General features: G+C 34.3%; 1 protein-coding gene across 1 annotated transcript in view; it reads right to left on the reverse strand.

Moving 5' to 3' along the window:
* Lrrc49 (leucine rich repeat containing 49) overlaps positions 1–25,089 on the reverse strand; it is a 174,688-nt gene that overhangs the window by 94,669 nt on the left and 54,930 nt on the right. The window contains 1 exon segment of the mRNA XM_047542463.1: positions 23,149–23,210. Coding sequence (XP_047398419.1) covers positions 23,149–23,210 — 62 coding nt within the window.

The raw sequence follows: 25,089 nt of genomic DNA on the forward strand, positions 1-25,089 counted from the left end.
CTGAGATTTTTATAAACCAAACAAATTTGCAAAATAAATAGGCAAAAACAGAATAAATCTATACAAATCATTTTAAGACTAGAAAATGAAACTCACTCAGTTTCTCCCAAAAGTAACATAAAGAAAAAAATTATAACACAATATTCCAAACTGAATGAAACATCCTCAATTATGTATCTGGAGTAAAGAAAAAACTGTCTTGAATAAGAAATTTAAAAATTAAAAGCAGAAATTAACAATATGAAGGAAGACATTAAGAGTTGATTGTATCCTTTGTTCAGTAAATCAAAGACTGAATTACAAGGTTCAAGGGAGAGTACAGCCAAATATTTACCAAGCAGCACTGAAGAAAAGCAGAGAAATAATCAAAAGAATGAAAATGAGGTAAAGAAGGAAAGTGGCTGAAGTAGAAGAAAGTCACAGAAGAAAACAAATATGTGTAACTAGAGATCCTACAGAAAAACAACACCTGAATAGAATACCTAAAACTATAATCCAAGAAACTTCCTGTAAGTAAGAAAAGACCTAAATGAACACACCAAAAACACCCAACAAATGCCTGGGGAAACCAATCCAGAATAATCAACTTGAAAAACATGCTAAAAAAGCTATTAGACTTTAAAAATAAAGGGGGAAAAAGTACTCAGATCTTTTAAGCACAAAGATCAAAACTGAAATCAGACTGACATTAGATACTCTAAATACAAATTTATGATGCAGAACAACAGTGAAACAGTGTTTTTAAAAAAAATCCCCAAGGAAAGAATGAGTTAACCAAAAATATTTAGAAAAACTGTCCTTCAAGTGTCAAAGTACAGAAAACCAGTTTTAAACAGACAAAATAACAGAATATTCTATACTCAAGAGCCTCGGCAGAATATACTAGATAAGCTACATCTATTAAGAGATGACTGGGAAAACTTGAGCAAAAGGACTGACAATGAACCTTTAATAAATAATGTAAATATAAAACTAAAATAGAGACAAGAATATGGGAGGGAGGACAACATGCTAAGTATTGAATATAATGTGTTTTATGTTCTGGAAAGGAAAAATGCAACTAAAAATGGAAGATGGGAGAAGGAAAGGGGAAGGTAAAATAAATTCTTGACTATTGTACAGGCAGAGCAAAAGAGTTAAACAGTATTAAAATGATAGGGCAGGAAAGGAGTTAATAATAGGAAACTAAGGCCATTTAAATGACATTAGGTACAAAGAAAAATTCTTGAAATATTCTAGATATTAATCTCTTGTCAGAAGAGTAGCTGGCAAAGATTGTCTACCATTCTTAAGGCTCTCTTCACACTCTTGTTCCTTTGCTGTGCAGAAACATTTTAATTTGAAGACATTTCAGTTATCAAGGTTTGTGTTTATTTCTTGAGCTTTAGGAGTCTTATTAAGGAAGTTGGTGCCTGTGCCAATATGCTGGAGTATTGATCCTGTTTCCTTCTAGCAGTTGAAGGAAGTATTTCTGGTCTAATCCCTAGGTCTTTGATCTACTTTGAGTAGACTTTAGTACAGAGTGAGAGATAGGGATTCAGTTTCATTCTTTTAGCTATGGGTATCCAGTTTTCACAGTCTGTTTTCTCCAATGCATGCTTTGGCACCTTTGTCAAGGAGCAGATGACTGTCTCTGTGTGAATTTATCTCTGTGTTTTCTATTCCATTGGTCATCAATCAACATCCATTATTTGAAGAAAACACTCAAGAAAACAGAAGTTGATGAATACTTTCTTAACATGATCAATGATAATGGCAGATAGCCCTAACATCAGCCCAGTATTTTACTTAATGTGGAAACATGTGAGGCATTTCCACCATGATCAGGAATAAGGCCTGTGTCTTCACTAATCTATTACAATGCAATATTTTGCTGAAGGTAATAGGCAATGCAATTAAATTTGAGAAATAAATTAGAAGTATAAGACTTGGAAATAAAGTAAAACTATCTTTGATTGTAGATGACATATGGTATACATGGAAAACCATAGAGTTGTGCTATCCTGTATGTTAGCCCCTAGCCACATGTGGCTACACCTGAAACATAGCTACTGTGACTAAGGAAATAACTAGTTTGCTTTATTTAACTTTTTATTTATATTCAAATAGTTACATGTGGCTTGTGGTAACCATACTGAACAGAGCAGGTATAGAATATTTCCATTAGTAAAGAAGGTTCTATTGGACAGTGTTGCCATAGGGATAAAACTAACCGAAACAATAAAAGGCTTAAGTAAGGTAGCAGTATATAAAATTAACAGAGAAACCATTAACCTTCACATACACAAACAATAATCAGTTCAAAGACATAATGTTAGAGAAAATCATAATGAAAATGATTAAATACTTAGGAATAAACTTTAAAATATGTAAAATCTATATGAGGAAAGTTTTAAAACATAACTGAAAGATGCAAATGTAGACATAAGTAAATGGAAATACATTGCTTTCTCTTGCATAGGATTACTTAATGTAAGACAGGTCAGTTTCCCTAATTTATAAATTTAATGCAATCCCAAGAAAAGTACTAACAAACTTCTTAATAGAGTTAGGCAAGCTGTATTAAAGGTAGCCATTCAAATCATTGGAATAAAGATTTTTTATTTTTATTTGTATTTGAGAAAAGTAACTCTCTGAAAAAGGACAGGAAGACCATGCTGTGGAAGAAGGGAGAAGCTCTGATATCTAGGTCAGGCAGACAGATGGCTCTGTGAGGTGAGGGAGACTGGAAGCAGAACACACGTGAACACACACGTGCCTGTGCACGTGCTTGCACACACGCACTGAGGAAACTGGATAAAATATGACCCTAATATGAAGGGCTAGCTAGCTTTAACATTAATGTGAGCAAAGAATGAAGAAAGAATAATTTACTGAATATCTACTGTTATTAACTTCCTATCTAGTTTCCATTTCCTTGATAATAGAAGACTTCTTTTCTGTAACAAACCTAATCCACAAAATGATCCCCCTGCCTTGTCCTCAGGGTGGGGAACATATGTCCCACGATTGAGCAAGTCCTTGGTCAGAATGATCAGTGACCTAATTAAGTACAATGAGAACCTTCTGCAGCAGAGGTTCCCAAACTGTAATGTATGTTCAAATCACCTGGGAATCTTTTTAAAATGATATTCTGATCCAAGAGAGTGGGCTTGAGATTCTGGACTTCTATTAAGTTACACTGTGATGCTAACACTGCTGGTCTAGGGACACAATTTTGAACATTAAGGCTCTCCAGAAACATTCTTCCAGAGGTATCAGGGATGAAGTAGTGTTCATACCAGAAATGCTAAGTGACAGACTATGATTCTCAGGCTGTTGAGTTTTCCACAAGTCACAGAGTTTGTTTTATGTTTCTGTCATTTGTAGCTTATGTGTTCTCTATCACTATAACATACAATCATAGAAGCCAAAAGCTATGTTGAATCTTTGTCACTCTCCATGTTTTATTTGGTGTTTTACATGAAGAGCTATATAATCAAGGTTCTTCAACAACCACCTGGGAAAAAAAAGAATTCTTTAGATGAAAGAGATGGAGAAGATATTTTAATGAAGTGGTAAAAATTGTGAAGGAGGAGGATCAACTGGCTACCACTCTTGAAGTAAAAGTAAAACATTACCTTGTATACCCCTTAGATAGTTTATATCCTATACCCACTAGCTAAAACACTGGAATCACTTTCAAAATTCCTGAAGTGATCACTTTGGAGAATAACAAGCCAATACTCCTGAAATAGCAAGCTCCCAAAATAAAACAAGCTGAAAAAAAAAAAAAAAACAGCCAAAAAATACTACCTTGCTAACAGATTTCTTCAGTGCTTCCTAGGAGATTTTAAACTACAAACCATGGTCTCTAACTTGAGAGTCTACAATTGAATTTGACAATTTCTTTTTCAGCTATAAGAAGAAAGTTTTACAAAAAGAGGAACTAAATAGACATTTCTCAAAAAAAAAATGTACAAATGCCCAACATTTGTATATGAAAAATAAATCATCAGTGAAATGCAAATTGAAACCACTCTCAAGTTTGTTAGAATGGCTATTATCAAAAAGACAAAAAATAAGTATTGGTAAGGATGCGGAGAAGAAAAACCCTTGTACACTGTTGATAAGAATGTAAAACAACCATATGGAAAATGATATGGAAGTTCCTCAAAAAATTTAAAACAGAACTACTATATAACCCAGAAAACCCCATTTCTGGGTGTCTATTTTAAAAAAATGATTACATCAAAGAGACATCTGCCCTCCATGTTCACCACAGCACTATACAACAGATTGACAAATGAATGAATAATGAAAATGTAGTATATGTATGCAACATAATACTATTCAGCCTTAAAACAGAAAGAAACCTTGTTCTTTATGACAATATAGATAAATTTGAAGGACATAATGCTAAGTGAAATAAACCATACCACATGATCTCATTTATATGTGAAATTTAAAACAGTTGAACTCCTAGAAGCAGAGAATATACTGGTGGTTACCAGGGCCTCAGGGGTGGTGAATGGGAGGTGAATTGAAAGCAAATTTTCAATTAGACAAGAGAAGTTCAGGATATCTACTATATGACATGGTATTATCATAAAAGTGGTATGTACATTAATGGATACATTAATTAGCTTTATTTAGTCATTCTACAATGTACACATATACTGAAATATCAAAACATCAACTTGTACACCATATAAATCATTCACATATATATAAATGATAGTTTTGAACTATACTCCAAATGTTTACAAGTCACTAATGGTATCTTCTTATGCATGTAGGGTGAACAAACCTATTTTACTTCCTTTCAAGGCAAGAATACAGAAGTATCCTACTTATTATAGAGAACCCCAATTCCTTTACTTACATGCAAGTAAGATTTTTTTTAAAGGAGAAAGTAACCCCCTCTTTCAACCTAAAGTTCCTTTCAAGATCAGGTATCTATTTTCCTTCCTGATCAAGTTACGTTTCAGCATTCCATAAGTCATCTTTAATACTAAAGATAACATGGAGAAAGAAAATAATTAAACCCATCAATCTCCCCCCACACCCTTCTTACAAAGTAAACACCCTCCTAAAATTCATTTGTAAGAACAAAAGACACAAAAGAGCTAAAGCCATTCTAAGCCAAAATAGCAATGCTGGAAGTATCACAATACCTGACTTCAAATTATACTACAGAGCTATCGGACCAAAAACTGCATGGTACTGGCATAAAAACAAATACATAGGCCAAAGGTATAAAAGACACAGAGACAAACATATATTGAAGGACATACCATATTTTAAACAAATGGTACTGAGAAAACTGATTATCCATATGTAGAAGAAAGAGTCTAGACCCTTATCTTTCACCCTGCACAAAAATCAACTCAAAATGCATCAAAGATCTAGGAATTAGATCAGAAAATATGCAATCACAGAAAAAAACACAGGATCAACATTTCAACACATAGGCACAAGTAACGACTTTCTCAATAGGACCCCTAAAGCTCAGGAAATAATGCCAAGGATTATAAATGGGATGGCATCAAATTAAAAAGCTTCTGCACAGCAAAGGAAACAACTAACAAGTGAATATGAAGAGAGATCCTAACGAATGAGAAATATATGTGTGTGTGTGTGTGTGTGTGTATGTATCTATACATATATATACACACATATACGTAGAGAGAGAAAGAGAACTTAGAAACTTAACACCAAAACCCCCCAAATAATCATATTAATGAATGGGCAAATGAACTAAACAGAAACTTCTCAAAAGAATAAATAAAAATGGTCAACAAATATATGAAAAAATATTCAACATCATTAGCAATTAGGGAAATGCAAATCAAAATTACACTGAGATTTCATCTCACTCTAGTCAGAATGGCAGCTATCAAAAATACAAACAAATCAGGTGTGGTGGTGCACACCTGTAATCCCAGCAGGCTGAGCCAGAAGGACCACAAATTCAAAGCCAGCCTCAACAACTTAGAGAGTTCCTAAACGACTTCGAAAGACCCTGTCTCAAAGTAAAAAATAAAAAGGGCTGGGAATGTGACTCAATGGTTAAGAACCCCTGGGTTCAATTCCCAGTACCAAAATAAATGCAAATAATAATAAATGCTAGAGAGTATGTAGAGAAAGGGAACACTTTTACACCATCAGTGGGAATGTAAATTAGCACACCCATTATGCAAATTAGTATGGAGGTTCCTCAAAAGACTAGGAATGGAACCAGCAGAAGATTCAGCTATACCACTTCCTGGTATTTACCCTATAGGATTAGAGTCATCATACTATAGTGATAGATACATATCTATGTTTATAGCAGCACAATTCACAATAGTCAAACAATGGAACAAGCATAAGTACCCTCAGTGAATGAATGCATAAAGAAAGTGTGATATATGTACATACACACACAATGGAGTTTTATTCAGCCAAAAAAAGAATGAAATTAATTCACATACAGAAAAATGGATGGAACTTGAGAACATTATGTTAAGTGAAACAAGTCAAACTCACAAGGTTAAGAGTCACGTTTTTTCTCATATGTGGATGCTAGAGAGGAAAAAGGAAAAGAAAGAGGTGGGTGGGGGTCTCATGAAAATAGAAGGGAGATCAGCAGAATAGGGGAAAGAGAATGAGGTGGGGGGAGTACTGGGGAATGTATTGGCCAAATTATATTGTTATATTATGTGCACATATGAATTTGTGACAAAAAAAGTCCACACTTATGTACAACTGTAATGAATCAGTCAAAATACAGAAAAAAAGTAAACTCCCAAAAGAAGTAATATATCTGATTGGAAAGCCTAGGAGAATGCAGAGCCATTGTGCATACATAATAATCCTAGGATCTCTTAATTTTCTTTCAAGTCACCCAGTCTCCAGGATGGGGGTGTTCTATTCATCTCCACTCCTCCCAGAGAAGTAACTTTTTCCCAACTCCTCTGCCAGTTAGTAAGAGAGTGAGAAAAAAATCTAATTCAGGAAAGATGTATTACAAAGACTGTTTGTAGGTAAGCATCTAAACTGCACCGAGCTCCAATTGTCTGGTACCTGAATTCATTGATTCTAAACTTAGAACTGAAGAAAAAGGGTATGATAGTCAATCACCCTTTCAAACATCAGGTCAGCAACTTCTATCAATCCTTATAAATTTATTCCCAAATCATTTAACACTGATCTTAGATTACATGTATTTCTGTATCACAAATAAGAAAAAAGGATTTTTTTTGAGAATGACATGATTTTGCAGTCTTAGAAAATGATTCTGGTTTAAGTAGTTATTTCCTTAATATATTCAATAAAGAGTAGCATGAGACACATCAAGGAAAGAAAACTTCAGACCAATATCCCTGATGAACATAGATGCAAAAATTCTCAATAAAATTCTGGCAAGTCACATACAAAAACATATGAAAAAGATAGTGTACGATGATCAAGTGGGGTTTATCCCAGGAATATAGAATTGATTCAACATATGGACATCAATAAACATAATTATCATATCAATAGACTTAAAAACAAGAATCATATGATTATCTCAATGAATGCAGAAAAGCATTTGACAAAATACAGCAAACTTTCATGTTCAAAACACTAGAAAAACTAGGGATGGTAGGAAAATATCATAACATTGTAAAAGCCATATATGCTAAACCCAAGGCCAACATCATTCTAAATGGAGAAAATTGAAAGTATTCCCTCTAAAAACTGAAACAAGACAAGGATGCCCTCTTTCACCACCTTTACTCAATATTGTCCTTGAAACTCTAGCCAGAGCAATTAAACAGAAGAAAGAAATTAAAGGTAGACCAATAGGAAAAGAAGAACTCAAACTATCACTATTTGCCAATGATATGATTCTGTATTTGGAAGATCCAAAATAATCCACCAAAAAACTTCTAGAACTAATAAATGAATTCAGCAAAGTAGAAGGACATAAAATCAATACCCATAAACCAAACGCGCTCCTTTACATCAGTAATGAATCCACTGAAAGAGAAATAAAGAAAACTAACCCATTCACAGTAGCCTCAAAAAATATTGGGACTCAATCTAACAAAAGAGGTGGAAGACTTCTACAATGAAGACTACAGAATACTAAAGAAAGAAATTGGAGAAGAGCTCCTGGATAGGCAGAATTAATATTGTCAAAGTGGTCATACTACCAAAAATGCTATACAAATTTAATGCAATTCCTATTAAAATCCCAAGAACATTTTTCATAGAACTAGAAAAAGCAATCATGAAATTCATTTGGAAAAATAAGAGACCCAGAATAGCCAAAGCAATCCTTAGCAAGGAAGGTGAAGCAGGAAGCACCACAATACCAGACCTCAAACTATACTACAGACCTATAGTAATAAAAATAGCATGGTATTGGCACCAAAACAAACACATAGACCAATGGTACAGATTAGAAGACACAGAGACAAACCCACATAAATACAATTATCTCATACTACACAAAGGTGCCAAAAACATTCACTGGAGAAAAGATAGTCTATTCAACAAACGGTGCTGGGAAAAATGGAAAGCCACATGTAACAAAATGAAAGTAAATTTTATCTCTCAACCTGCATGAAACTTGACGCAATGTGAATCAAAGACTTAGGCACTAGAATAGAGACTCTGTACCTACTAGAAGAAAAAGTAGGCCCAAATCTTCACCATGTTGGCCTACGATCTGACTTCCTTAACAAGACCCCTAAAGCACAAGAAGTAAAATTGAGAATCAATAAATGGGATAGATTCAAACTCAAAGGTTTCTTCTCAGCAAAAGAAACAATCAATAATGTAAAGAGAGAGCCTACAGACTGAGAGAAAATCCTCAGATAAAGCATTAATCTCTAAGATATGTAAAAATCTCAAAAAACTTAATATCAAAAAAATATATAACCCAATCAATAAATGGCTAAGGAACTAAACAGACACTTCACAGAAGAAGAAAGACAATTGACCAACAAATATATGAAAAATGTGCAACAACCCTAGCAATTAGAGAGAAGCCAATCAAAACTACTCTAAGATTTCATCTCACTCCAATCAGAATCGCAATTTTCAAGAATACAAGCAACAATAAATGTTGGTGAGGATATGAGGCAAAAGGTACACTCATACATGGCTGGTGGTACTACAGATTAGTGCACCCATTATGGAAAGCAGTATGGAGATTCCTCAGAAAACTTGGAATGGAACCACCATTTGACCCAACTATCCCACTACTCATTTTATACCCAAAGGACTTAAAATCAGCATACTACAGTGAGACAACCACATCAATGTTTATAGCAGCTCAACTCACAATAGCTAAATTATGGAACCAACCTATGTTCCTTCAACAGAAGAATAAATAAAAAAAATATATATATGTATATATGTGTATATATATGTATATTATATATATACATATATGTGTGTATATTATATATACACATGTGTGTATATTATATATATACATATATGTATACACACACACACACATATATACATACACACATAATGGAATATTACTCAACTTTAAAAAAGAATGAAATTATGGCATTTGCTGGTAAATGAATGAAGTCAGAGAATATGAATATCATGCTAAGTGAAATTAGTCAAAATCCAAAAACCAAAGGTTGAATGTTTTCTTTGATATGTGGATCCTAAATCACAATAAGAGAGGGGGTTGTGCTGGGAAGAATAAAGTTATTTTGAATTAGGTAGAGGAGGGTGAAGGGAGGGGAAGGTATGGGGGTAGGAAGGATAGTAGAGTAAAACAGACATTATTACCTCATGTACATATATGACTGCATGACTTATGTGATTCTACAATATGTACAATCATAAAAATGAGAAATTACACTTCATTTATGTATGATTTATTGAAATGTATAAATGCATTCTATTGTCATGTATAATTAATTAGAATAAATTTAAAAATTAATAAATAAAATGAAGACTAGATATACTAATTCATAGTTTTTTAAAGATATTTCTACAGGCAGATAAAGTAATAAAGACAAAAGTATGGGGTCTTCTAGACAAATAACATGATATTTGAGAGGAGTTTAAAGAATCTAAATAGATACGATTTTTAATTGATTTCTAAAATGTTCATTTTAAATACCAGCAGGGTCTCTGACAGAAAAGCCAATCTGGCAATTATGGATAGAATTAAATCATTAATTCTTAAATATAGGAATGATATATAAGCATAAAAATTTGAAAATCTGGTAGACAAAACTTGCAATTTTGGTCACGATAATACCAAATAACTCTTCTAATAACAACAGCTATGAAATGAACAAAATATATAATTCTAATGTTGAACAGACAGCATAGGGTTATAATCCTTGAGAGAAAAGAAATATAAGAGAGTCACATTCATCTTGGCTTTCTGCCTGGAAGCACTTTACAAATCACAGAACATGGAAGTCATGCCAAAAAGAGAAGACAGGTCTCACTGGGTAGATGAAACAGAGGTCAGAATTAGGGTCTCTGGAGATTACTATAATTTGGACGGTAGGGAATGGAGAGGAGGGAGCTATGCAAGGATAAAAATCCATAAGCCTGCAGAGGGGAATCCTGAATATCTGGTTGAACATTAGGATGCACATGCACAAGGTGAGACTTCACAAAATGAGACCCAGCAAAATGTAACTATTGAGGAGCCATGAATTCAAAAAGAGTATCTATAGGCCAAATGGAGCTGGGAGATGATGGAATTCCAACTGGCAGTCCCAGAAAGGTCATGCTTCAGGTGTAGGGATACTCTGTATTGATAAACAATATGAATATCTTCATGTTTCTGCATGGTGAGGGCTTTCTGAGCAAAGAAAATTAGCACCTGGATTAAAAGATGGTTGAACAGAGACTTCAAGAGTGATAAAGAAGGTTCGTTTTCATTAGGAAGAGAAGGTGTCCCCCCATCCTACTGCCTCTGTCTCTCTTCTCTAGAGGGAAGAGGGCTCAGCTATTAAAGCAGCTCCTATATAAACACTCTGAGATTAATAATTTTGGATTCTCTACCATCACCACCAATACATGTAGATTACATCTGCCTTCATCAATAAGCCTTGAGGGACAAAATAGAGCATGGGAAAACAATGCAATATACTCTGTAGTAAATAATCAGTATTCCTGTGATCCAGAAATCTTATGTTTACTATCAGGATAAAATAAATATTTATATAAAAACATATTAATCTAGTTCTATAATAAGTTTCATACATTTGGCCTATTCAGTACAAAAATATTGAAAGACTAAAAATAAGCCTCAGCAGGATTGATTTGATTCTCTAATAGGTAATCAAAACAAAACTTGATACTTCTAAATTAATATAACAAAACCCATAATCTCAACAATATAATATCCATAATGCCAAGAATACAATCAAAAATTGCCGGATGAGGATGAAGCAATAAACTTTAACATACATTAGTGAGAGAAAAAAAAGAGACACTACAAATACTACCAGATGACACAGATTTTAGAATTAGTAGGTAAAGGTTTTAAAACTTATTTTATATATATAAAAAAATACCTATGTAAATACAAATTAGACATTTTTGCACTATGGAAAGCTATCTTCTCTTTGCATCAGATGATTTGGAAACATACCTGAAGCAAGGTTTCAGTTTTTCTCCAAGAAGGAAATTTAGATCTACTCAAATGTTCAAAAAGTATATCATTAAAATCTTAAAACCACTGAAGAAAGTCTTTGGTCTGGAAGACTTGAGACAATTGTTAACCATAATCCAAGTGGAATATGAAACAATCTTAATTTGGCTTCTTTGCCTTATTTACTTTCTGGCAGATTTATGTCCCAAGGGATAGTCATGATGAATTAGCTGCAAACTGAATCCTCAAACAACTAAATAAGATAACCTACTGAATAGGCTGTTAATAATTATCTATAAATAATGAAAAGCATTGAATTAAAATTTGACTTTACTTGTTCATTAATCAAAACCAATAATTGTGTGCCTTCTCTGTGCCAACTGTGATAGATACTATGATAAGTTGAACATGGCCTACTTGGACACAAATAAAACAGACATTATAATACTCTAAGAGGTAAAGGAGTAGAAAAAGGATATAATTCTCTTTGGGATGTGGATTGGAAAGATAATAATTCTTGTTTGGGATTTCAGTTTTGATCATAAAAGATAAAGTTTCCTCCAATAGATCAAACTTGAAAGTTCTGCAGATTGAAGTACATTTGGGGGGTTTTGCCATAATAGATTTTGAATTTGTTTATGTCTTTAAATTAACTGACCAATTTGCTTGTCATTTCAATACTCTTGTTCATGTACTTTTGCTTTAAATAATTACTTTCATTATATTTGGAGTTTTTATTGTATCATACTTCCAATTCATTTTGGAAGTATTTCTATAAGTTAAGTGTAAGCAATAGCACTAGAGAGAAGACTACTTATATACTTTAAATTTATTTCTAAACACAATTTACATTTAATCTAAAACCTTACATTTGTTTCTGAATATACACTGAATTTCCTTGCATTTGTAGAACAAAATAAACAGGAAATCATAAAGTACATATTGGTCTCAATTTATTATCTGCTTGTTTCTGAACTTAGGAAAAAAATCACACAATATTTGATCAGAAGTAATGTTAAGACTCAAGTCCCTCCCTTTTAGTAATGTGCCACAAAAATTTTCTTGCAACTTCTCGAATCTTCACATTAACAAAACCCCAGAGGGCCTTTGGTACATCAGTGCTTTTAAAAATGTGAATTCATTACCAGCCTCTCAACTATGTATGTGTGAATCCAGAATGAGACAAGGTGTGCAAACAGCCTACTCCCAGGGCCTTAATTTGATTTTAGTTCGAGAAGCATTCTTTTTAGAAAAGCATATGTATATCTCTGTACTCATGAAAATGAAACAAATAATAATAAATAATAATGAAATAAATAATAATGAATATATATGTATATATAAATACACACATGCATATACACACATATATATCACATATATCATATATGTGATAGTTAGGTTTTTGCCACTGTGACCAAAATGCATGACAAGAACAACTTTTTGAGGAGGAAAAGCTTATTTGGGCTCATTGTTTCAGAAGTTTGGTCCATGGTTGGCTGATGCTATTGCTCTGGGTCTGGTGGAGGACTGCTGCTCCATTCACCGCAGCCAAATACCAGAAAGCAAAATGGGGGAAGGGGCGGCAGGGAAGATGACCCCTTTCAGGGCACACTCCCAGGGATCTACCTCCTTCACTGGTCTACAGTTACCACCCAAGCTAGAATGGACTGATTAGGTTATAGCTCTCATAATGTAATCATCTAACCTCTGGATATTTCTGTGTAAACATAGGAGCTTTTGGGGAATATCTCATATCCAAACCATAATGCATGTGTGTGTATGTATGTGTGTGTTGGGACAGAAGGTACAGGTAGAAAAAACCTTTATTTTGGGGAAGATTAATTTCAACATTTCATACAGGGGAGTTGGACATCTCATGGAGTATGACTCCCCACATTTCATAATGTTATAAATAAAATCCATGACAGCACTTGTGTCTTTTATCTATAGAATTAATTATTTAAATGACCATAAATGCTGATATAAAGAGTATAATAAAATAAGGTATGTAAAAAGAGTTTAAAAAGTAACTGCTACCCATTTGATTTTCCTGTCTTTCTTTCCCTTAAAAGTAATACCAGCCTGGCACAGTGACGCACACAGAAGTTGGGGAAGGTGACAAGAGACAGTAAGTTCAAAGCCAACCTCAGCAAAAAGAGGCACTAAGCAACTCAGTGAGACCCTGTCTCTAAATAAAATACAAAAATTGTGCTGGGGATGGGGTTCAGTGGTTAAGTGTCCCTGAATTCAATCTCCAGAACTTTGCCCCCAAAACAGGAATGACAAAGGAATAAAACAAACAAGACAGAGAGTACCTGTTGCCTTGTATGTTTACCCCCTTTTCTTTTTCTTTCTTTCCCTTTCCTGTCTACTGCCCTTCTGTATGAATTCTGATTCATTAATAAGCTCCAAACTTTTTGCCAAATCTGTCCTCAGAAAACACCATTCTGCTGCTTAAGATAATAAGCAAGAGGCACGAAAACAGAGAAAATTTTAAAAAAGAAAAACAGTGGAGTCAAAAATTGCTGTGAAAACTGCTTCCTAAGGTAAAACCCAAGATCACATACCCAACTTTGCAATATCCTATAAAAACTCTGGCCCTGCTTCTATTGGGTAGTCACCTAGTTTCCAGGTGCTCCCTGATGGGCTGATTTGAAAACTTATGGGCTGATTTGAAAATCAGCTCAGACGTACCCCATTTTGTTCAGACAACTCACCCTGTGTGAAGCTGGTCCCCTTCCACATAAGCCCATTCCCATAGAAGCTAACACCTCCACCCCCACCTACTTGCACCCTGACCACAATATCCTTGCTCTAAGGGACTAATGAAAAATTGTTTTTCTGAGAATGTAATTTATGAGAATGTGACTATATGACTCCTTGTAATTATGATTGCTCCTCCTGCTCCATCCTTTTTCATGGTTTTAGGCCTTATAAGCATATTTCTACCCCCAGTCAGGGTGGAGGGTTGCAGAACTGCTCGGTTCTCTGCACACTTGGCCCCAGCTGACTTTTGTCTTTACCTCCAAAGGACCCAGAGAATTATTTAGAAATTTGGGAATAGCGCCTTAACAAATTAAGCCTTTGATTTATTCACATTGCTTACATGATTTCCTCTTGGCAATCAACTTTACATGCAATTTAAAGCATTAGAAGACATAAAGCAAATATTCACTTAAAAATGCTAATTCAAAGCAAAAAATTATAGCTCTTATGATCATATAAAATAGTAAAGATAAAAAAGGTATATGAAGAAGTTAATTTCTAATGCTCATATATCTATAGAAATACTCATAGGATAATCTTATGATTTCAAATTTCTATGTGAATGGCAATAATTTTAGTTCCCTGAAATCAGAAGGATATCTCCAATGTTCTCAATAACGCTGTAACCTGACAAGAGTATATTGTGTAAATATCCATCTATATAGTTAGTATCTGTTTATCATGAGATCAACAAATATTCTTGAAACTAACAAAAATAAAATCCCATTTCAAATGCAACACAAAAATAAACAGTAGTCAGAAGATAACTGGTTAAACAGTAATTCTTAATTAGTGGAAAACATTAAAATAAGATTATATATTAAAGTACAAAATATCAACCAGAGCACAATCATCTAACAAACTGAACATCCTAAAACCAATGAAGAAATGAAGTTGATTCATTTAAAACATTTTTCTATTTTATAGTATTTTAGAATAATTTCTACTTTTGATCTCTTCTACTTTTCTACTTTTGAAGCAGCACATTAATAAATTAATAAAAAATAAGATGTACAATGAAAGATTATATAAAAATAATTTTAGAGAAAGTTCCATGTTTTAAATAAAATAAATTTTGATCCAATAGTTACATTAACCCTGAACTTGATAAAACAAATATATCTTATCTCAAAGTCTATTTTTCTGAAATGTTAGAACAAATCTACTATTAGTTGTGGATATATCTTTTCACCAATTTTGTGTCTAAAAGAATTCAAAAGCTGGAGCAAGGCTCTACAGTTGAGCAGTTTTATTCACAGCAAAAAATAAAACAGCAATGGATGAAAAAAAAAGTTCCTATTTTTAAAACTTGTTTTTGCAACTCCTCTTTAGATGATATCCATCACATTTAGAAAAATTCAATTAAATGTCTGAAAGTCAGTCACATTAGGAAACACCTCAAGAGGAGTTAAGTAGATAAGTGGGTACTATTGATAATGAAATTTATACAAGTATGTAGTCATTACTCATATTTAAAACTTTTCTTATCAGGTAGTCAGAATACATCTGTGAGTAGTTGATTTCTGCTGTTTCACTCAGTAAGAAGATTCACATACTTTTTCTGTTAACTTGAGCCACCAAGGAAAAATTCTAACATAATGCTGGACACTAGAACTAAGACAACAAATTTTCTTTAAGTCACAATAGCATAGGTGACACTTCAAATCCTTCAAGAATAAAAGGTCTATATCTCTCTCAACTATAGGAACACTTGAGGTATCAACCTGAGCTCAGAACAAATATCAACACATTCTGAAGGTCAGTGAAATAATTTCCTCCTTAAAATACCAATTGATACTAAATGAGACAATTGCAGGGCCATCTGAGGTTCTCTGACTTTCCTAAGTAGAAACTGTTTTGTTTTGTGGCTTTTTAAAAAATAAATATAATTCACATACACAGACCACAAAAGTGGAAGAATTCAGCTTTTGGAAAATGACTTCCTGATAAAGGAATAATATGAAAGAATTTCCTTAAAATTTTGAAAATAACCTGGAAGATAATCTTTCCCTGGAGAATGGTGATGAAGAAAAAGTCACACCCAAAGCTTGTGTTTCAGTGACCTTTAGCCATACTATAATTACTAACAGAAGTTACTAGACTTTATAACAGCATTGCTTCCTCAAAAAACAAAATGGAAACCTAGCTTAAGTTTCAACGAAGAGGAATATTGGCCAAATTATAGTAATACTGTGTGCATGTATGAATACATAACAACAAATCCCATGATTACATACAACTATATGATGCACCAATTTTAAAAAGTGAGGAAAAAAAGTTTTAACGACATCATAAAGAAAAAGCCCAGCCCAAATAGCATTGTCTTACTATGGGAAGGAAGATCAGAAGTCTCACCCTGGCATAAAGGAGTATTTCATCACTGACGTGGTTATAAAATTCTAGGGCATGGTGATAATAAAAAGCAATATTATTTGTATGTTTTATTATTGTTTAAAAATACCTTACAGGTGCCACAGCTCCATATTGCCCATATCTGGAGCAAACCATACCCACTACTCTGCCCTTGACATACCCCATTGCATAACTGAAAGGTTTTGTCTCTATTTTTTTATATCCAGAAGTTCTGGGCAAGATTATTACTGACAAATAAACAAATTAACATGGAAGCATGAAACAATTGCTGAGAGAACTTTTGATTTCTTATAGCTTTGAACCTCACAGGTTTGGGCATTAAACATAATCCAAATGCTCTAGCAATGACATGAAAAAGGACCCACCAAAACAAGTTCTTTAGCTGCACAGGAAAATCTATCCATTTGAGGGAGTAAATTCTTCTTGCAATTTTTTAAATATGCTAGTAATTTTACTAAAAGCACATGTCTACTAGATGCTGGAGAGGATGTAGTGAGCAGCATACCTTGCCAAGTTTACAGTTAAAAATGAAAGTACAATAAACCGTGAACACTGCCATAGAGGGGAAACAGAGTAACGTATAAAATCATGTTGCAAGATTCTATCCTCCTTTTCGAACTTTTTAAACCCAACCTATAGTATGACATATATTTACATTGTAACACAACTCAGTATCTCCATAGTAAGATAATAACACAAATGCATGCATAGATATACCTATAAACAATCAAAAGTAGAAAATTTTCATAAAACAATATTTACCCTTACAATGTATGACAAACTCTGATATTTTCTATACTACTTTAAGTTTGCTCCTCTTGAACCCACGACAGGAGAGTCCAAATCTCCCCAAAAAGATATTCTTTATTTTCCTTCAATAACCAAAACTGCCAGGGGCCTGTAGGAGCAGGTGTCCTCATGCTCAGCTGCATGGCTGGCAGTCCTGCCACCCCTCCCACAAGCCTGGCTACTCAGCTGCAGCTGCTGTTGCCCTGAGGTGCAGCCAGGGGGCTGTGCTGGGCCTTCAGAATGAGGTAGAGGTGAGGCAGGATCAGAGGTGGGGCTGTACAGGGCAACATCCTCTGCTCCCAGGAGGGATCAGAGAGGAAATCAGGAGGTGCCTGCAGTGGCAGCCATTGCTCCCAACCCTCCTGTCAAAGAGCCCCAACCCACAGATAGCTCCAGCCACCTGCTGGACTAAGAGTCACAGTCCTGAGTCTAGGTGGGCTATGATCATCATTGCTGCTCCTTCTAAGGTCCCATCAGAGGTGGAAGCAGTCAGGACTTATGTACCACTGCTTCCACAGAAATGATGGGAGCTGTCAATCTAGTGGCTACTTCTTCAGTGATCAGGCAGAGCTGTCATCATAACAGCTACAGACAGCTACAGATGCCTACACAGATCACAGAAATTTCTTTCAGACTGGGACAGCTTCGGACAACTTGTGGCCACCTTTGATGACTCCACCTTTCTGTCAACTCAGGATATGTCCACCCACCTTCAGGATATCCATCCTGGTGAATGAGGCGCACCTCCCCCGCTCATTACTACCAGGACAGGCAGGCTCAGTATGCTTGTCCAAAACAGAAAGGAGACAATGTATATGGGTGGTCCCACCTTTCTTTGCATAAAAAAGCAATCCTCTCACTTTCATCAGGCCAGTCCAATGCTTTTTCATTTTTTTCTATCTAAATTGAGCAAAAGAATTGACAGCCAACTGGTAACAGAACTACTAAATTGAATTTAGGAGTCCTGTATGTGGTTTGAACTAAAGTTTAGCAAACACTGAGCATAGATATTTTTAGGTCAGCTGTATTACAAGATAAAGACACAAATTTCTGAGCCACACCTAAAATATTAAATTAGAATCCACTGAACGTAGAGCCCATCTGCATTTTAGCAGATGATGATTATGTATATTAAGGTTTAAGAACATTTGATATTATTTAATCTGAGATCTAAAGAATGACCAGAAGCTATTCAGACAATGAAAAGGTAGGTACAAAGACCAAACAAGGAGGTTTATGATATGTTTAAGGAAGTTCAGTGGAAAAGGAGTCTAGGGCCATATGGAAAGGCAATCAGGATGGACAGGAAGGTGTGATTCATTCTGTAAGATCCCTCTTTCTATAGTACCTCAAGAGTAATACATGAGGATTCAGTCTTAAACAGGAAAGAAGTCCTGACACATGCTACAACATAGATGTACACTGTAGAAAACATGTTAAGTGAAATATGCCAGACACAAAAAGACAAATACAGTAGGACTCCACTCATGTGAGGTATCCAAAGTAGTCAAATTCATAGAGACAGAAAAAATGGTACTCTCCAGGGGCTATAAGAAGGGGGCAATGGAGACATATTGTTTAATGGTATAGAGTTTCATTTTTGCAAGAAAAAAAGAGTTATAGAACAATGTGTAAATATAATATTACTGAACTATACACTTTAAAAACAATGTGGTAAATTTCATGTTATGTGTATTTTAGTTCAATGAATAATATAAATAATAATAATAATAATAATAATACATGAGATCAAGGGTCCTAAGCTGATTTTTGACCTTGATTAGTGCTTTACTCTTTTTCCACTGACACTGAATTTCCTTGAGTTCTAGAAACAAAAGCAACCAATCAATGCAGTATAATTATGAGCTCCTTCTTCCTTTTGTTTTTAAAAAAACAACAAAGTTGTAAAAATTTTCCACATTGGAGAAAGAAAAAAGAGAGAAAATAGAATAAATTAGCACTTAACCGTATAATAAATAGCAAAACTGTCTCACTAGAAAAGAGATAAAATTAATGAAACACCTTGTTTGGGCTACAGATCATAAACTACCTCCTGAGGAGAAAAACATTATCCCTGACAAGTTTTTGCTTTAAAATCTTTTTCTTATAAAGGCTTTGACGAACTTTTGCACAAAATAGTAATCTCAGAAGTTAATAAATAGTCTCATTTTGGGGCAACATAACTCAATGGTTCCCAAATCAAGTACTGAGCTGCACATTAGAATCCTCTAAAATCAGAGTGATCCCAGCAGTGAACCAGGGACTATGTGTTTTCAAAGTTTCCAAAGATATTTTTGTGTGCAGCCTATAAAGGAAAGTCAGTGATGAGCATGGTTTCCTGAGTGCATGCTCTTCTCTCTCTCCACCTTTCAATCTCTTTGAAATGACTAATTATAAAAGTATGAAAACATCCATAGCAGAAAACCAAGAAGATTTCTGTTGGTAAACTAGAACACTAAAGAATTTCTGGAGAATATAAAAGCAGATAGAATCAGTAAAACCCCAAATTGCTAAAAAGCCTGTAATGGACATGATTATTATGTTATAAGTAAGGATCACTGGCAGAGCTTCAGAATATTCCCTTGATCAAAGACAGCAAACATTAGGAGCAGATGTGGGTCCATTGTCCAGATAATTATTGAAGTTAACAATTTGCTACCTTTCCTCAGAGTGGCTGACTCCTGAACTGTTCGCAGGTTGAAAATACTAAGAGAAAATGACAATGCTATAGGTAAGTTCTGTTGGCCAAGATGAATAAAGGAATCACAACTCCCAGAAGGCAAGTTTCTCGAGTACATATACTGTAAAGAAAAATACCACTACTGAGTAGATATCCGCCTCTTTTCCTCCCTATGTCCTCTGCAGGCAGAGATTCTGCATTCACCATGATTTGCATTCTCAAAGATCTTAGAACTTATGTAGAGGAAATAAATCTATCTAGTAGTCCCTAATTTATAAATATGAATTCCCAGCCAAAACATCATAGAACAAACTTTTCTATTTTTTTTTAAATAACATATTACTACAACTAAGTTCACCACTTCATTAACTGTATATATATGTAAATATATATCATATATAAATATAAAAATGTAAATAAAACTGTATTATACCTAGTTATATGTGTCTCTGTCTTCCTCATTGGGTTATGAATGCTCTGAGGGATACTTAATCAGAAGTACTGGTTCTATTGGCTACATAGATAGAGGTCTGTCCACCATGCTCACAATGAACCTACCATTCAGTATAGGTAGCTAGTCATCCTACATTGGAGCCCTCTGAACTCCATTGGGTGTCATCAAATTTTGGGATTTTCTGTATTTTCACAGGGTACCTAATAGTTGATGTGAATGAACCAATGAAAATTCAACAACTTGGTGAAAACCTAGGAAGTCCTAGAACAGATCAGTCAATACATTTCTGTCCCCCAAAACGGTTATATATTTGGATGTTTTCATTATTGGATGCTATCTGAGGGTTCTCCAGAGAAAAATCTTAAAATGTATTAATTTTTGGTTTTACACTGCTGCTTCTACTCTTCTTGACCTATGTGACTTCTGGACCACTGACTATAAAACCTGGCAACTCTATTATGCCAGAATCTAATAGGCCTTGAAAATATATTACTGTTGTCACTCCAGGTTATTGGCTCACCCAGCTATCTGAGATATCTGTGTCTTGAGTAAAGTTATAGAAAAATTATCAAGGCTTGTTCTCTCTGATTTTCCCCTTTCAGGCCCAATTTATTCACTATCCAGTCTCCTAGACCACATGTGTCTGCAGGAACAGAATAGAAATATAATTTGTCTCAAAAGCAGATCAGCTGGAAACACTAGAAGAAGATATAAGACTATGCAGAAACACAGATAAAGTAATTAGTAAGAAAATGAGAGCCTTGAAATTGTTGACTCATTAATGTCTCAATTTCTTAAGAAATCATGCTTTTCTTTTTAAAACACATTATAATTTATAAATCCCCTTTATCTTTTTCCTTTTTTTTTTTTTTTTGAGAGAGCATCTTGCTGTGTTGCCTAGGCTTAGCCTTGAATTTGTGATCCTCCTGCTTCAATCTCCAGAGCACCTGGGATTATAGGTATAAGCCATCATGACTGGCAAAAGAATTATTTATTTGTTTATTTATTTATTTATTTATTTATTTATTTATTTATGGTGTTGAGGATCTACTGCTAGGTAGATGAAATGCAGCCCTCCAGATTTTAAGAAAAACATTTCTCATCTATATACAGTTAAACCAACTCCCAACATATCTAGAAGTTTAGAAGTGTATCCTGGAGACTTGGGAGCATCATAACACTTATATACCCAAATTTATTTCTCTGTTTAAATTGCTTCCTATAAACAAGGCAAAAAGTAAGATAAGTGATTACTTCTCTCACAGGATGAGGAAATTTAAGGGTCTGGAGTACCTTTAAAATATTTTCTCTTTTCTCAAGAGTTGTCAATTGTTCAGGTAGAAATTACCTAAATGAAAACTGAATGTTCCTTCTATTGTCAATAAAAAGAAATCCTATCTCTCTAAGAAAATAGAAAGGCATATAGAATACTGCATTCAATGTAAGCTGAAAAGAATATAAAAAGTCTATCAGAAAACTTTAATACTTTTTCCACAGAAGAGCGGGGAAAAAAAAAAAAGATTAAGGGTATTTTCTTCAAAATAATACCTCTAACAAAGATCACCAACTTGAGATAATCCCTATCTTTCACAGATAAATTGCAGGAAAATAAATGGTTTTAACACAAGTATGATGGAGGAAGAAAAAGGTAAACAGAAAAACAAAAACAAAACTACACTGATTTTTAACAATCAGATGCATAGAATCAGGAAGAGATATGCTCTAAACTTTTTTATACTCAAATTTTTCTTCTTGTAAAAGCAGGTTTAAAGAACAGCCTTGAAGCGAAACTAAAGCAATGGGGACGGTCATAAAGCCTAGTTCAAACTAAGTAGTTACAGAGAAGGAAAAGATAGGAAGAATTAGGGAAGAAGTAGGGGTCTTTCTGCATTGAAAAAATCTGACTGTCTCAGTTTCAGTAAATCTGCCACACTGACACCAGTTCAGACTATCACAATATAAAGAATGATAATGCTTTAAATATCTGAAAAACAAATATATGCATATATATTTTAATATGTTGTCTCTTAACAGCATTAATTCTAAGTAGAGATACTAAGTTGGAAGGCAGTTATGGCCTAATTAACATGCATCTCAGTGACAAATATAGCCTGCTTTATCAAAATTGCTTAGTAGCTATATAAATTGTAGATTATAATTTATGAAAGAATTTCTAATTCAACTGATTAGGGCAGTGAATGTCAAACAAAGGACAGTATATTTTACAAAAGAATAACTCTAAGGTATAATTAAATAAAAAGCATATGCTACACTAATTTCATCATTTTAGCAATAGAGGTAATAATATACACAAGAGCTTTGTTTTTCTACAAAGAACTTTGTCACAAGACTATCCTATCATTTTCAAATTTAAAATCTTCCATGTCAATAAAATTCTCCAAGGCATTTATGATTTCAAATTAAAGTGCTCAAACCCATACAATCAAGTTATTAATAAATGACAAGTTGGGAGTTTCCACTTACCTAGATATATTGTTGAAGCTGAGAAACAGACGTTGGAGGCAGGGCAAATTATCCACATCTCTCTAGAAGGAAAGAGAAAGCAAAAATATCAATTGAAAGAAAAAAACTATTATAAATGCCTTCTTGCCCAGTTGTTGAAATATACAGTCATTTCTATTTCTTGCAACCTTGCTACACCATTGATTTCTACTGGACATTGAGCTCCATTCTTCTCCACTGCAGATTAAATGGGAGGGTTTCAGTACATCCGCAGAACAAGCTGCACCACTCGCAAGGTAAAAAGCACTGAAGAACAGAGGGAGATGCTGCAGCTAGCCTCTTTAAGCATGCTTTTGGGAAAGATGCCAAAATGCTACTTCAGCATTTACTGTAGCACAAACATAGTATGATCAGACATTTGTTAAAAGTCACTTCTAAAAGGAAATCATTCAAAGCTTTTTTTTTTTTTTACATTTATACAATTAGCCTTTCAAACAATAGTAAGAATTTCAGAGCTATTCACATCATTATCCTTAAACCTCTGGAAATACACCACTCAGTTACAAATGAACTAATACACTGACAATTCCCCTCATGAAACTAAAAGCAGGCCATAGTGTCACTGAAGGGCACTATAAGGGCAATTTCCAACCTAAGCACACATCAAAGGCTCTTACAGTATGATAAAACATTTGTTAAAAGCACATCACTGCTGTTTAGTTTCCCTCAGCAAACACTGAAATGCTTGGGCCCAAATCATACTAAAAAATAAATACGAAATGAATACAAACAAAACTACCTAATTTCATTAAGCAAAAAGACACAAACCTTCTGAAACGACACATATAGTAACAGAATCATAAGAGAAAGTTTGGTAATTACCTAATTGACAACCTCATTAATAATGAGAAAAAGTAAACAGTTAAGATTGCTTTAGGAGCAGGAAAAGGCTAATGGGAAGGTAGCCCAAGGGTACATACTGTCCTAGAGGCTGAAACAGGACAAGATTCAGTTCTCCTCAATTCCAGAACTCTTTAGAACACTATACACTGCTACTTATATAAAATACATTTCGTTTTTAAGGATAGTATCATTTATAATAATTCCCAGTTACATAAACTTGAATAATACAAATGTCAATAGATGCTTTTACAAACTATTGTGACCAATATTTAAATTTTTGGTGGTGGCACACTCCTGTCATCCCAGTTAGTAGGGAGGCTAAGGCAGGAGGATCATACATTTGAGGCTAGCCTTGGCAATTTAGCAGGACCCTGTCTTTAAAATAAAAAGGGCTTGGGATGTAGCTCAGTGGTAGAGTGATTGCCTAACATGACCAAGGCCCTGGGTTCAATCACTGTTATGAGGGGGGAAAAAACACCTTGTTTTATAGTTTCCAGAAGTGATTATCTTCCTTCCTGTCATTTCCAAGACCTTAGTAAGAGATTGGCAAGTTCATTAAAATTATATGAGCTTAATTAACTTTACCCAAAATGTTACACTTATTTATTTTTAAAAACTTGTTATACGAGAAAATATGAATGTGATAGAATTGTGGCAGCTACTTCTTAATGACTGTAGAACCCCCCCACAATGGGTAATGGGTTTTATATGTTGGCAAACTTCTCGAATCATCACTTCCAGCTACCTCTCTCTGACATTCCCCAAATGGAGGAGTGGATAGTGGTAAGACTCATTTCCTCCAGGGGCCTATTTTCCATAGAAAATAGCAGCTTCCTTTTATCTGGTTTCTAGAAATGTGCAAGCCAAACTGCAAGCTGTCCCTGTACTCTTGGGAACCTCTTTTCCCAAATTCTTCCTGAACTCTGTTCCTTAGTATAAGCATTATTGCTGATACCCAACTATGAGAAACTGTAGCCTGGATCTCCTTTGAATCAAGGAATCTTTCTAAAAAATTACATTTATTTCTTTGATCTCTGATATATCACCTATAGAGACTAT

Source organism: Sciurus carolinensis, chromosome 2 (assembly GCF_902686445.1).
Source record: "Sciurus carolinensis chromosome 2, mSciCar1.2, whole genome shotgun sequence".
NCBI lineage: Eukaryota > Metazoa > Chordata > Mammalia > Rodentia > Sciuridae > Sciurus > Sciurus carolinensis.